At 46.3% G+C, this 15,307-nt stretch overlaps 1 protein-coding gene across 1 annotated transcript; it reads left to right on the top strand.

Annotated features, from left to right (window-relative positions):
• The first annotated feature begins 2,622 nt into the window (after positions 1–2,622).
• On the top strand, positions 2,623–13,815 carry GPR37L1 (G protein-coupled receptor 37 like 1). The gene is made up of 2 exons (XM_081867013.1): positions 2,623–3,800; positions 12,536–13,815. Exons 1-2 carry the CDS (start codon positions 3,021–3,023, stop codon positions 13,343–13,345), a joined length of 1,590 nt encoding a protein of 529 aa, XP_081723139.1. The 5' UTR covers positions 2,623–3,020; the 3' UTR covers positions 13,346–13,815.
• The last annotated feature ends 1,492 nt before the right edge of the window (positions 13,816–15,307 follow it).

Genomic DNA, 15,307 nt, shown 5'->3' with positions numbered 1-15,307 from the left:
AAATAAATAAGACAATACTGTAGATGATAAAAATTAAATTAATTTTTTTTCTTACCTGCGTCATTGTTTTGATGGGGGGCTTTTATCCATTTCTGCAGTCACACAATCAATCAATCAGTAGCTGAACTGGGTTCCACACAGTCACAAAAACAAATTAACCAAAAAAGCCTCAAAAACACAAAATAAATAGTAAAAACAAAAGTGCCAAATACAGTGGTACCTTGGTTCTCAAACTTAATCCATTCCGGAAGTCCATTTGACTTCCAAAATGTTCAAAAACCAAGGCGCAGCTTCTGATTGGTGCAGGCCCCCTGGAAACAATAGCTGACAGCCACATCGGATGTTCAGCTTCTGAAAAATGTTTGAAAGCCGGAACACTTACTTCCGGGTTTCCAGTGTTTGGGAACCAAGGTGTTTGAGTACCAAGGTGTTTGAGAACCAAGGTAACACTATATTGCCTTGGTTAAGTTCTGGCTCTGTGCTATGCTATTACTATTGTGTTTTAAGAACAGGTGAAACCATTTGAGGCACTCTGGTGTGTTTTTTACAAGACTCTCTGGATTTGGAAAACCAGGGCAAAATGTCAGACTGGTGAAATCAAATGCCGAAACGCTTATTTTGTCTAAGCTTGGGCAGATCCATAGCATACATCAGGGATGTTCAACTCCCAAGAGACTGTGATCTACTCACAGTATAAAAAAACTGGTTGTGATCTACCCATTGTCATTGGATGGATCAAAGTTGTTGAGCTTTTTTTGAGAACAGCTGTTTTTTAGGGAACAAATGAATGAATGAGACTGAATGAGCATTATACACAGAACATACCAATAATCTAAAGTTGATTATATAAGACACAGCTTAGGGCCCTGAGTCCACAGTCCGATGGTGGAACTTAATCTGATGGCCCACTTTTTTGATAAGAAGCAAAAGTTGCTGAGCTTTTTTAGGAAAACCAAAGTTGTTCAACTTTTCTTAGGAAGCCAGAGTGGTTGAGCTTTTTTTCCCCCCTAGGATGCAGTAGTTGTTGAGCTTTTTTTACTCTTTAAAAAAATATATATATATTGGGGGAAGGAGATCCCTGACGGACCAGAGATCAGCCAGGATCTACCAGAAACACCCCGCAATCTACCAGTAGATCGTGATCTACCTGTTGGACGTGCCTGGCATACATTTAAAGTGTGTTCAATGGACATTTGAAGGAAATGACTTCACCCAAAGAATCCCGAGAATTGTATTTTCTCCCGCAGACCTACAATTCCCTGTACCCTTAACAAACTATAGCTCCAAGAATTCTTTTGGGGGAAGTCAGTGCTGGTCAGAGATCCAACCATAGGGGAGTCAACCCAGAACCTTGAGTGGTGCTCAGTACCTGGTGTGAGATGTAAGTGTTGAGACAATTGGGGGCACCACTCAAGGTTACGTTCTGGGTTGACTCCCCTCTGGTTGGGTCTATGACCAGGCATTTACAGTACTGTATCTAGGAATTTTACCTCTTTGCCAAGACTGGAACTTGTAGGTAGCCAGCCTACGCCAATGTAGTTAAAGTCACCCATTACTATGACATTTTCTCTTTGGGGTGCTTGCTTGATTTCATTCCTTCAAATATACTCGGAGTCCTGCAGTGATTTCATGCTCTTTATTGCAGCTTGTAAAACAGTGATTGCACCCCCCCCCAAAAAAAAAAACCTCAGGCCTTTATATACATTATTTACACAATGAGTCCTGTCTGTTTGGCTGATTCTGCTTCCCTCCTGGAGCCTGATTGGTCTTCTCCTGCAAGCCAATCAGTTGTTGCATTCTAGGATCCTACCTACTTACTGTTCTAGGATCCAAGCTTAGTACAGAACACCCCTCATCTCAAGATCTCCCTGAGCATTGTGATCAGGAGGACAACAGCACATCCCCAGCTCTAAATTACTCTAAGGGCCCGGTATCGCCATCCACCATGATCTGTGACGGAATCTTCACCCTTGAAGTTTTCTGGTTTGCTGAACTGAATGCCCTCTTTGACACACAGACAACGCCATCTATAGTACATCCTTCCTGTATAATTTATATCTAAAGAAAGCCATGCCTCACTGGTTCTCTGCATTCCTCCAGGTTTCCATTATGCCCACTGTATATCAATGCCATCCTTTAAGACCAAGCAGTCTAGTTCACCCATCTTGGCTCAGAGGCTGCTAGCATTAGCTTATAAACACTTGTATGCTGTCTCTCTCTTAAAGTGTCTTGCTCTTGCCTTTTGACTTGTGTTGCTTTGGCCTTTCTGAATTGCTTTCCTGTGCCCTGTACTCACAATGCCTAATTTTTCACCAGTTTTTTCATCTTCAGCGCGGAGGATTTATTCTGAATTGGATCCTCCCCAGCTCTTGTCGGCTTCCCTCCCTCCCCACAATCAGCTTAAAAGCTGCTCTGCCACCTTTTTCAAGTGCCAACAGAATCCTCTTTTAACATATACTAATGAATACATAGCCCTCTGGATTGTACTGTGACCTTTCTAGTTTGGCTCAAGGGGATTCACTCAGCAAGAGGTTTCTTATTTCTGATGTAAATCACCCTTGCTTCCCACAAGGCTCTACCACACAAACCCTCCAAGGTCTCTTACTGAGGCAGGTGGTTTCTTTCTGCTATTCTCCTCTCGCCGCCTCAAGCAATGCTGGGCTCTTTTCACAGCAGCCTTTAGCCATTGTGGTTTGGCCACCAGGGGGCCTACGGTTCAATAAAGGATGATTGGAGCGAATTACTGGGGGAAACGGTTTTTATTCTGGCCCAAGATCTGAGGGAATGCAGAACGGCAGTGAGGCTGGTCGAGGCAGACTTAAGACTTTCTCCGTCTTGGCTCAATCCGGGCTGGAAGCATCAGGGTCGCCTCCCCCTGCTCCCTGCCCTCTTAATACCCCGAGTCAAAGCGTGGGAATTTTCTCCCTCATTTCCTCCTAGTTTGCTGTGCCATCTCTGCTGGCTCTTTTTGTAAGTTGCCTTCTGTGTGCATCGTCCTCCCCATCTGTGCAGAAGCAAGGATGCCTTTGCCTTGGACAATGATGCTTTTGCTTCCTTTCCTGCAGCCTCTGGAGACCAGGGTGAAGGAAGGTGCTGCCCTGCTTCTTCAAGAGCCTTCGATATCCTCCAGGAGGGAGCAGAGGGCTGGAGAGGGTCATTTAACAAGGCACTTTGTCTCCCCAGAGGCACTGCTGGAGATGCCTGGAAGACCGGGCAGGCTGAGATGGCCAGGATCCCTTGGGGATCAGAGGGGGCGGCAGCTGTCGGAAGAGCAACTGAGGTGGAGAAGGACTCGCCGGGGAACCGAGGATGAAGATCCCAAGCCAGTTCAGCAGTATGTTCCAGGAGTAAAAGTGGAGTTTCCTCGGCCTGTGCTCCCTGGCAGCTTACGGCCCACCAAGGCCCTGGTGCCGTCCAGCACGTATCCCTCTGAGCAGCGCCAGCGGAGCCCGGCGGTCCACGGGGCCACAGAACCCCAGGACAATATGACTGTGGCATCAGGGAAGCGCCCTCAGATCCAAAACCCTCTGTACCCAGTGACCGAGAGCTCTTACAGCGCCTACGCTGTCATGTTCCTGTCCCTCATTGTCTTTGCCGTGGGCATCATTGGGAACCTCTCCGTGATGTGCATCGTCTGGCACAACTACTACATGAAAAGTGCCTGGAACTCCATCTTGGCCAGCCTTGCCTTCTGGGACTTCCTCATCCTCTTCTTCTGCCTGCCAGTGGTTATCTTCAATGAGATCACCAAGAAGAGGCTGCTGGGGAGCATCTCCTGCCGCGTGGTGCCTTTCATGGAGGTAAGAGATTTCACTGCAGTCCTCCCTGGTTTCTCATCAGCAATTTTGTGTGTCCTCTTTGGGGGGTTATGTTGGAGCATGTGCCCAGCTATATATTGCGAGCTTGGACTTAGACCCTCTGCAGTGTAACTCAGTGCCTCCTATGCTATAGATTCTAACCTCATATGAAAGGCTGGAGCAGGCATAGGCAACCTCGGCCCTCCAGATGTTTTGGGACTACAATTCCCATCATCTCTGACCACTGGTCCTGTTAGCTAGGGATCATGGGAGTTGCAGTCCCAAAACATCTGGAGGGCCAAGGTTGCCCATGCCTTGGCTGGAGGCTACACCAGCCTTCTTCCCAACCAGGTAACAGGTGTGTCCCAGATCACTGAGATGCCTTTCAGAAAGTGGAGATAAGTATGCTTGTTGGATGAGGAAAGTATTGGCACAGATGGCATTTTTAAAGCCTGATTACCATGGGCATTCATCTGAACTGTGCTTAGGCCATTTGAAAACTGCTGAGGGTCTTGGTGGACCACTTCATTGTTTTTCTGCCTCTTGTAGCAATTGCCACTGTGCTAGATGCTCTCTGGTTTCTATTTGTATTTTATTGCTTCTTTTATTTCTTATGGTTATTTCATTGTATTACAATTTGAATTCCATAGAAGCAATAGCAATGCAATTAAAAATCAGTATGGCTATTTAATATGGACATGCCATGGACCACCTGAATGAAGCTAGCCGACCACAGGTGGTCCGTGGAGCGCAGTTTGAGAACTCCTTGCATAGTGATTTGTTGCTGCATTGTCTCCAGATACTCGGAGCTACAGAACAAACATGGGGAAGTTGTGCATTATTTGTCCAGAAGAAAACAATATAGGATGGAAATACAGCTAATTTACGGAGCAAGGTTATAAATGCGAATACTTTTAAGTCCCCTCAGGAAGATAATGCCCCAATTAAAAATAATAAACATATCAAACAGTTGCACTGAATCCATTAACCAGCAGGGCTTCAGGCTGCTATAATGATCTAAGACAATTCAAAGAGCTGTATTCATACCATTGCAAAGTTTTATTCACAACTTTTAAAGGTTTGGAGCAAGTTTTCTTCTAAGGCAAGGACAGAGGAGGCAGAGCTGAAGTGGCCATTTTTGGAAAAATTCTCTCCCATTGGGGACAATGCATTCCTCTTTAGGGTACCACTGCTTTAACAGTCATGTGACAGGGATACTACATCATGCTGCGAAAGGCTCTACTTGTTGAATTTCTACCTGTTGTGCCTGCTTTTAAAAGAACAGAGACAGTCGCAGCCCTAACTTTAAGACCTCATCCAGGTACTTATCACTGAGAGATATAGACAGCAGTGTCACATGAACGTAAGAATAACCTCCTGGATCAGGCCAATGGCCCATCTAATTCAACATCCTATTCTCACAGTGGCAGGAAACCCATTAGAAGGGTGCCACATTTCTAAATTGCATAGAAGTTCCCCTCTACTTGGGTTGTGAGGTGTATGCTTGTGCATGTGATGGCACATGTTAATAATACTTCAGGTGTGTCTTAAGCTTTCACACCTGGGGATAACCTTATCTTTTTTTATAGACTGGACAGTAAGTCTGAGGTACACAAAGGCTATGTACCTCACTTCAGGTCCCAGGGGAAATCTGTGGCAAAGGAAGGAAATGAACCAGGGATTCAGCTAGTATTTGAGGAGAGCCCATACTTACCATTATGGGCATGTGGATCCTTATTTGACATAACCAGCAAAGGAAGGAAGAGCAACCAAGTGATAAATCCCTCTTCTACACAATGCGCCGTTAATGGCGCAATAATTCTGCCCTCCTTTTCTTCTGCTCATGCTATCAATATATTTGCTTTTGCACATGAACCTTAAGCATCCGTGTGTGCAGGCAACTGCATCAGTCATGATAATGTATTTGTTTAGTGTTTCGGCATATCCAAAATACATTTTATTTTCAGCTGCATTGGTTTCTAAGGGAGTGGGGTGAGGGCAGATCCTGCACTCCTGTGAGCGCTCAAAACGTTGCACCTTTGAAAACAGGGAGGCTTACTTTTGAGTAAACATGGATAAGATTGCACTGCACATGAAACATTTGTGAGCGGTATCCTGCCCCCTTCCATGCCTTGCCAGAGTGTGCCTAAAAGACAAGTCTGAATAATCAACCGCTGTCAATGAAGATGGTTGACAAATGCTCAGTATGGCGGATCTCTGTGAAACTCACTCTGCACTTAAAGACATGAAAACTAAGCTGTCAGGTGGAAGGAAGACAAAGACATGGCTGGGTGGACCTGTACATTTGCCATTTAATTCTGCCATTAGACTATCGTTCCATCTTCTGTCCCAAGGCACTTGGGGTTCAGAGGGTTCCCATCCAAGGAAAGCAGCCTGGTGTGAGGCCAGATTCACACAATCCTTTATCTCCAGTCAGATGTGGGAAAATAAATTAACATGGCCATGTGGTGGAGCAGTTGTCTGATTGTCCAGGATTCTTTGGGAGAAACCATTATGTTTGAACTGGCACAAAACGGACGTGAGTTAGAGCCAACCAACGATCAGGATCTAAACTACTAGCTCATGTCAACTTCATTCTGGTTTGACCATAATGGCTTCCTCCAAAGAACATTGGGGATTATGGGGCCAAACTAGACATTAATTACATGCTTGGGATTGGCTATATCTTTCTTTTTGCCCCGATTTTCAAATATTATGTAGAATTTTAAAAATCAAGGCAAATAGCAGCTGGTGTAAAAGTCAATTTCCAATGGGAAGGACAGTGCAAGGAAAATGATTTTTCAATTTTAAAAATCTCGCTCTCCGGATCAGGATATGGGGCTTTGAAGCTGCTTTTTGTAAATGAAGAGACATTGCTGGTCCCAAATGCAGGATGCAAAAACATGGTTAAAGTCATGCCTAGTTTGGCTGCTAAATTTGGTGAAGGTGCTAAGAATTCTCTGTTACTGATCCCTAGTCTCCCCATCAAATTACATTTCCCTGAGGCCCAACCCTCACCCCCAGGAAAACAGGTAATCAGTGACTGCTAGCCATGATGGCTATATGCTACCTCCAAGATCAAAGGCAAAATGCCTCTGAATGCCAGTTGCTGGGGAACAACAGTGGGAAATAAGAATGCCATTGTGCTCATGACCTGCATGTAGGCTTCCCATAGGATCTGGTTGGCCCCTGTGGGAAGCAGGACATTGGACTGGATCATCCTTTGGTCTGATCCAGCAGGGCTTTTCTTACAACAGAACCATCAAGACCATTGTGTCAGCTCACGGCCAGGCTGCATTAGAGTTCATTCGACCCACAATTGGCCCTGTGAATTTGTGTGGCTGGCTTTGTCTCATATAGGGCAAAGCACATAGGAAAGCTCCATAGAACATAGGCACCTTCCTTTGTAAACATTCATCATTCAGAAAGTAAACATCCATTCTTAAGGAAATCAGCCTTGAGTGCTCACTGGAAGGACAGATCCTGAAGCTGAGGCTCCAATACTTTGGCCACCTCATGAGAAGAGAAGACTCCCTGGAAAAGACCCTGATGTTGGGAAAGATGGAGGGCACAAGGAGAAGGGGACGACAGAGGACGAGATGGTTGGATAGTGTTCTTGAAGCTACCAGCATGAGTTGACCAAACTGCGGAAGGCAGTGGAAGACAGGAGTGCCTGGCATCCTCTGGTCCATGGGGTCACAAAGAGTTGGACACGACTAAACAACTAAACAACAACACAAAGCTGGAGTGTTCTCATTCGCAATGAATTGGAACTGCCCAGGTTTATGGTAGTGCTCTTGCACATATCTCAATCATTTCAACAGGGTTTGTACCAGGGAATATCCCAGTAGCTTATGCCTAGGACTGAGAAGACAGGCGATTTATTGAAAGCTAGTGTTTTGCGGACAAACGCCGGCTCCCTCGGCCTATAGAGCAAGATGAGCACGCAACCCCAGAGTCATCCATGACTGGACCTAATGGGTCAGGGGTATCTTTACCTTTACCTTAGAGTTATGCAATAAGCAAAGTGTTGGAACCTGGAACGGGGTGATGGATGTTTAAATTCCAACTGGAACGGAAATGAAATTTTGTGCAGATTAAAGTTTTGCGATTTCTTACAACCCAATTGTTTACTTTCTGAATGATGAATATTTACCAGTGTGGGGCTAGGCTGGTAAGTGGGGGAGACCAATGGGACCATGTGTCGGTGGTCCTGAAAGCGCTGCACCATCTGCCAATGAGCTACTGGGCCAATTCAGGGGGTTAGTATTAGCATGGGAGCCAAGTACCTAAAAGAGTGCTTCCCCAATACCAGTCATCTTGGTCCTTATGATCAGCAGGTGAGGACTTGCTGGTGATGCTGCCGCTGGAGGCTGTCCAGTTCGTATTGACCTATAATGGGGTCTTTATAGTAGTGGTTCCCCATTTGTGGAACCACCTTCCCTAGTGAAGTGAAACTGTCTCCTGTCCTGCATTATTGACTTTTCAGGATAAATTCAGACACATTCCTGTTTACCAAGGTTGAAAGACAATGTTTCTGGCAACCCTGAGATCACTGCTTGAGAAAATGTTTTAAAATTGCTTTTGGAATGTTTTGAACTGTTTAATCCCCCACCCCCACCCCCCCAAAAAATAATGTTTTAACATTGCTGTGGGCTCCTTCTGGCGTAAGGACGGGATATAAACCAAATGAATAAATAGAAAATGATGACAATGATGTTCAGACTTGACCATTGGCATGTAGGTTAGTTTTTCTATAATATATACAAGTTCCTTCTTCTCTCCTGTCCTTCCTTGCGAGAGAACGTGCCACACAGGCTGCTTACTCTGTAGCTTCTCTGGTCGGTTCCTAACTCGAAGCAAGATGAGAGCGATGCAGGTGGTGGAACATCTGGGAATGATTCAGTGCTTCGCTATGGGAACAGCTCCATGCATGGGTGAGGCAAGGAAGACAATGCAGCCTTGGTATTGTTTGGCAGGATCACAGGCAGTAAGGGCCTGCTGTAGGAAAATAGGGAAATGCAGTCACGGATCAAGGACTTATTCATGCAGTCCACACATCCCAACACTGCCAGAGACCACTTCTGCTTGCTCTGGAGAAATATTTGCCAACATCTGAAAGTCCAAAACAGGCTGACGGTGCTTGCAGACATTTACTACCCTCCATCCTAGAAGCTGCATACCCAGTGCCACTCTGAAGGGAAAGCAAGTGAAACCAGGACAGGAATCTTAGTAACTGCAGTCATTCAGAAAAAGAAAAATCCTGTTAAATGCTAGAATGTTAACATGCTTGAAACTGCTGACTATGAAAGCAGCATAGTACATATTCCTTATTCCGCTCCGTTCATCAGTCTTAAGTAGTTTGCAAATTGCCTTTTAATAAAACTTGCAGAGCAGCTGTGCCTTTGGAAGACATTCTGGTTTAACCCAGCAGCTCAGCTTTTGCAAAGGTACCCTGTGCCTTTGAGTTTCCATCTTAGAAAAAATGTCAAGCACACGGCAGCTAGCATTTGTTTGGCTGCCTCTTCTCTACCTCAGAATCACAGAATCACAGAACTGTAGAGTTGGAAGGGACACTGAGGATCATCTAGTCCAACCCCCTGCATTGTTATGGCAGGGAAGACGATGCTGAACTCAGCTTTCACCTTCCGCTTTCTCCCAAAACTCCCCATGCAAGCTACTCCTCCCCTCCCAAGTTTTCTACCTTAAAAGCTCTTTTAAGGCTTTGTCTATATGCACATTTATTTGGGAATAAGAGCCTCTGTACAAATGCAGTGGAATAACCAGATTACTGTTTTTCCTGGGACTGTAGTACCACTCTATATTGCAGATGGAATGTGGCAAGTTTGAATGATTCTTCAGGGTTTTTTTAAAAAAACAACCTATGTCAAGAAAAAGATTGTGCACTGTGGTTTGGTGAGGTGCAGAGATCTGCGATGAGGCTTCACCTGGTGATTGTAAGGCCCAAGATGGGCCTTATTGGGGAGGCATTCTTTTAGCTACATGGGTTCCAAGCCATTTAGTACTAACACCATGAATTTGGCCCGGTAGCTCACCGGCAGACTATGCAGTGTGTTAAGGCCCGGTGGCACATGGTCCCATTGAAGGCAGAGTAGGGATGCACAGCATCACATACATACAGAGCAACTGCTTGGAGAAGCAAAATGAAACACTTGGGCTGGGCCTACAATGTTCAAGGCAGCCCCTTCCTCCAGTCTCCCACCAGTTTCTTGGAGAGAAACAAGGGCACCGTGGGGTTTGTGTGTGTGTATCTTTAGATTAAGAGGGAACCTGTGGGTATCCATTCTCATGTCTTGAAAAAGCACCGTGAGAAGCAGCCCTCAGAAGTGCAGGCTGTGGCCTGGAAGCGTTCTGTTGTGTACCGGTTTGGCTGCACTTAAAAGGAGACGGAGGGTTTCTGAGGATTTCTTCCCAATTTCCGATGCTTCCTGCACTCAATGAATGTCCCTTTTTCCCCTCAGAAGTGAGCGGGTGCCTGCAATTAGGGCCCTGGAGCTCTCGCGCAGTCTGTGAACAACTGTTCAAATGGGGCGTTGTGTTTCCTGAGCCCAAGGAAAGCACAGCGTTTGTAATGGAGAGGGCAGCGTGAGGGGGAGGGCAGCCCCGGCTGCTATTTATTCATGCTCTTCATTGTCTTTCAAACCCACCCAGAGTTTGGCATTTTCTCCTCCACGCTTTGCCCTCTTCCCTTCTGGCAGAGGGGGATGTTTTCCTGGGCTTCTGAATGCAGCGGAAATTAGCTGGGACTGGCTGGGGACACCAACAAACTTATTTGAACTCGCTTATCCCTCTGAGAGCGGATGCGTTTAGGTAGTAAGAACCAGAAGGGGAGCAGGGTTGGGAGGGGATTTCAATGACCAGCGCTGATTTTGTCAAGAGCTTGCTAGTGGCCTGGGAAGGATTCACAAGGAGGTCTCTCCCACCCAAGCCAGACGCTCTTGCTTTTAGTTGCTAACTGCAATCTGTAAATATATGAAAAGGTGCAGCAAAATTCTGTGAAGAGTCCCAAGGAGGTAGAATGGATTGTACCACTTCTGGGTGTTCCCCAACATAATAATTTCCTTGCAATTAGAAGTGTAGTGCATCATAGAGAAAAAGTTCTGGTCCCAACCGTTCGCCTGTCATGCTGGCTTTCTGTTTGCATGAAATGATTAAGATGGGGAGCATTTGTGACTGGGATCTCTCCACCTGTAAGCTGATGTGATACAGTCCATTGTAGCCCCTGTCTTCTGCTGCATGAGTAGAGCCTGCCCGAGTCCGGTTTTCTGGGGAGGGATAGCTAGTAAATAAGGAGTGCAGGTATAGAAAAGTCTCTAGCTATACCACAGATTATGTTTCAACTGATATATATATATACAGTGGTACCTCGGGTTAAGTACTTAATTCGTTCCGGAGGTCTGTTCTTAACCTGAAACTGTTCTTAACCTGAAGCACCACTTTAGCTAATGGGGTCTCCCGCTGCCGCTGTGCAGCCAGAGCACGATTTCTGTTCTCATCCTGAAGCAAAGTTCTTAACCCGGGGTACTATTTCTGGGTTAGCGGAGTCTGTAACCTGAAGCGTATGTAACCTGAAGCGTATGTAACCCGAGGTACCACTGTATACACAAACCACAATGAGCCCCCTGGCTTCCTACTGTGCATCCCTATGCTGTCACCAACTGATATAAAAATATAGGCAAAAATGGTAAAGGTATAAAATACAAACACTGAGGTATAAGGAACCAAAATAGGGTAGTTGGGGGAACAATGGACAAGAGAATGCTGCTTAGCTGAGCCTTTGAGCATTTTTATTTCAGATACAGCTTTTGGAGAGTCCACCAGATTGCTTTACCAGTATTGACCGTACAAATTTACACTAGTGTTAAAGCAGAATAACAGCCAATAGCATCTTAGGCTGAAAAGGGGGTGGGTATGAGTAGGCTGTCGGCCTTTCTATCAGAGCTGATCCCCTCATTTGCCTTGATATATGTGCCTCAAGTTTACAAAGCAAAGGGGGTCATTCTGATAATAGGGCTCATTTAGCACTCTGAATTTGCTTCTTTTCAATCTTTCGGGCTTCCAAAGGTTACTGTCTCTCTTTGCTTAGGCCTACATTGGAGTAACCTTTTCCAAAGCATCTTTCACCTATAATTCATTATGTCTTTTCACACACTTTTGACCTTAACCAACAACAGTGCTCTTGGGAACATATAAAAAAAAGCTGTTGGGGATTTGGGTGACCTTACCTGGTTTTACAAAAGGCACGTATATAAAAATAGCATGGTATATAAAAATATAAAAATAGCATGGTATAAATTGGGGTCTGCATCAATCCTTATACAGTAGGCCCATTTCTTGTACAGTGGTACCTCAGGTTACATACGCTTCAGGTTACAGACTCCGCTAACCCAGAAATAGAGCTTCAGGTTAAGAACTTTGCTTCAGAAATCTTGCTCCAGTGGCACGGCAGCAGCAAGAGGCCCCATTAGCTAAAGTGGTGCTTCAGGTTAAGAACAGTTTCAGGTTAAGTACGGACCTCCAGAACAAATTAAGTACTTAACCCGAGGTACCCCACTATACTCAGAAAGAGGCTTTTTGCACTCAAAAGAAATAGAGAAACTGATTTTGCAGCTCATCCATTGATGTCAACACCCCCTTCTCCCTTTAAAGCAAACTGCCCCTTTTGGTCAGTTCACTTACCCTGAACAACAGTCTGTCTCTGTTCTTTGTGATCCTAGGTGTCTTCATTGGGCGTAACCACCTTCAGTCTCTGCGCTCTGGGCATTGACAGATTCCATGCGGCCACCAGTCCGCAAGCCAAGCTGCGACCCATTGAGCACTGCCATTCCATCATTGCCAAGCTGGCTGTCATCTGGGTGGGTTCCATGACTCTTTCCGTCCCAGAGATCCTCCTCTGGCAACTGGCGCAAGACACCTCACCTGTCTCTGGCATTGTGACTGACTACTGCACCATGAAGCCTTCCCAGGACCTGCCAGAATCTATTTACTCTCTGGTCCTTACTTACCAGAACGCCAGGATGTGGTGGTACTTCGGATGCTACTTCTGCCTGCCCATCCTCTTCACTGTCAGCTGCCAACTGGTCACTAGAAGAGTCAGCAGCCCAGACAAGACCGACTGCCGTGGCAGTAAGCACGGGCAGTGCGAGAGCCAACTCAACTGCACCGTGATCGGCCTGACAGTGATCTATGGTCTCTGCACAATTCCAGAGAACGTCAGCAATATCGTTGTGGCTTACCTATCTCCTGACATGGCCAAGCAGACCCTGGACCTGCTAAGTCTCGTCAACCAGTTCTTCTTGTTCTTCAAGTGCTCGGTGACTCCCGTGCTGCTGCTGTGCCTCTGCAAGCCGCTGGGCCAGGCTTTCATGGACTGCTGCTGCTGCTGCTGCGACGAGTGTGGTCAAGAAGCTGCCTCCAGCGACGGCGGCTCCGACGGCAAGCTGAAAACCGAGATGTCTTCTTCCATCTTCTTTGACAAGCCCCGGGAATCGCCTACCCCTGTGGGGGCGGTTGGCACTCCATGCTAAGCTCAATCAACTAAGCGGGAGCATTAGCAGTTCTTCCACCAGCTTCTTCCCAAGACCAAAAGTTGTTTTTCTCTTTAGTTATCAGCTGGCGAAGTGGCTGGACGGTGGAAATGGAGCAGGACTTGTTCCAGCACCAGCTCCGACCAGAGTGACTTAGTTATGAGGCCTCAACAGGCAGCTCTCTCTCCTCTGCTGAACTATTACCTAGGGTGTGAGCGCCCCCAAATCGCAGGCACGAGCAGAGAAGGCTGCTGCCATGAAGGAGGGGGGTGCTGAGGAAAGCTCCGCCTGCAGCCCCTCAAGGACTGAAGAGACCCCAAGTGTCTTAGAGAGGACATAGTACAAATTAACCCATCTTGCCGTCGTGCAGGATCTCACTGTCCCCTTCTCTGCTCCAGGCCCAGAGACAGCCTCCTATACAAGATAAGCACTACCCTAGCCTCAATAAACCAATACTCTAGATAGTGAAACATGTTTCCTGAGATGACATTTTTAAAAACAAAAGATGTGCTGTAGAGCTAATTGTTGTGTGTCTTAGTGCCTTACCAGATTTCCTCCCTGACCAAGAAAGCACATAAATTTTCTCAAGGACTGGAAAGGTATTCTGATTTATCACAAGTCTCCAGGTGAGTACTACTCACTGAACTTTGATGCTCCTAACTAAGCTTGTATTTGCACTCATGGTGGTGCATGCGTGGTTTTTGTCAGCACAGCCTCCCAGAAGGAAAGAGTTCAACTCTTTCCTTGCACACCATGGTCCAGATCATAACCAGGATGCCAACAGGTGCTGTTAATGGTTTTATAAGTATTCACATAACTACATGTGACACATAAGGTGTGATTCACTCCGTGTATTTCCTATTTGTGGGCCAAACGTCACAAGTTCGCCTCCTTCGGTGAGGTCAAGCAGAGAACATAAGGGCTCACCAAACCCATCCTGAAGATCAGGAATCCTGCTGCTTAATGCCCACTGAGTTTATTTAACCCGAGTTTAAGGATATTTAATGTCTCCCTTGTGGAAACATACACTGCTGTATTTAGGCATTCCTCCAGTATCTAAAGTATTTTGCTGCCATGGACTTTGCAATGCCCTCCAAAAGGAAGCAAGTCTCTCACATTAACACACACAGACAGGCTCAGATTCCTGTGCGCATGCTGGTGACGGCCTCCCTTGGCAACAACTTTTATCGGGGCACAATGAGCTCTCTCTGCTGGGTTCAAGCAGCACCTGTGGCTGCATACTTTGAAGAGGGGGAAGCAATGGCTTGCCCACAAAGCCAGAATGCAGTACTTCATGAAACCCGCATACAGCACAGTCACAGACGGAGAAAAGTCAAATAGGCATCTATGCAGACCTTGAGCCAGGAAAACCCATCTCTTTATCCCAGGGCTCTGGGTCTCCCTTTAAATCCTGAGTAAGGAAGTCTCCACCTTCATGCCACCAATGAAAAGCAAGTGACTTGAGGAAACACTAACTGCAAGGACCTTCTTTCAGGCTAGACATCCCTTTGGGAATTTGTAGGTCACTAAATCCTGAAGGGACGTGGGTGGCGCTGTGGGTTAAACCACAGAGCCTAGGACTTGCTGATCAGAAGGTCGGCGGTTCAAATCCCCGCAACGGGGTGAGCTCCCATTGCTCGGTCCCTGCTCCTGCCAACCTAGCAGTTCGAAAGCACGTCAAAATGCAAATAGATAAATAGGTACTGCTCCGGTGGGAAGGTAAATGGCATTTCTGTGCGCAGCTCTGGTTAGACAGAAGCGGCTTAGTCATTTCACATGACCCAGGTGTACACCGGCTCCCTCGGCCAATAAAGCGAGATGAGCGCTGCAACCCCAGAGTTATTCGCGACTGGACCTAATGGTCAGGGGTCCCTTTACCTTTAAATCCTCAAGGGGCTCTTACATTCCCTGCCAATGTGGTGGTTGAGCTGTATATGTCACCACAGGGTATGTTGCACTCTT

The sequence above is a fragment of the Podarcis erhardii genome (assembly GCF_964252035.2).
Source record: "Podarcis erhardii genome assembly, chromosome: 6".
Classification (NCBI taxonomy): Eukaryota; Metazoa; Chordata; class Lepidosauria; order Squamata; family Lacertidae; genus Podarcis; species Podarcis erhardii.
Note: the sequence above shows the minus strand (reverse complement) of the source record. Positions and strands in the feature narration are given on the sequence as shown.

Excerpts from the sequence above, each read along its gene's own strand:
- GPR37L1 (XM_081867013.1), top strand. The coding sequence starts at position 3,021 with ATGCCTTTGCCTTGGACAATGATGCTTTTGCTTCCTTTCCTGCAGCCT. Across the intron at positions 3,801-12,535 it reads GCGTGGTGCCTTTCATGGAG|GTGTCTTCATTGGGCGTAAC; the intron begins GTAAGAGATTTC and ends TTGTGATCCTAG.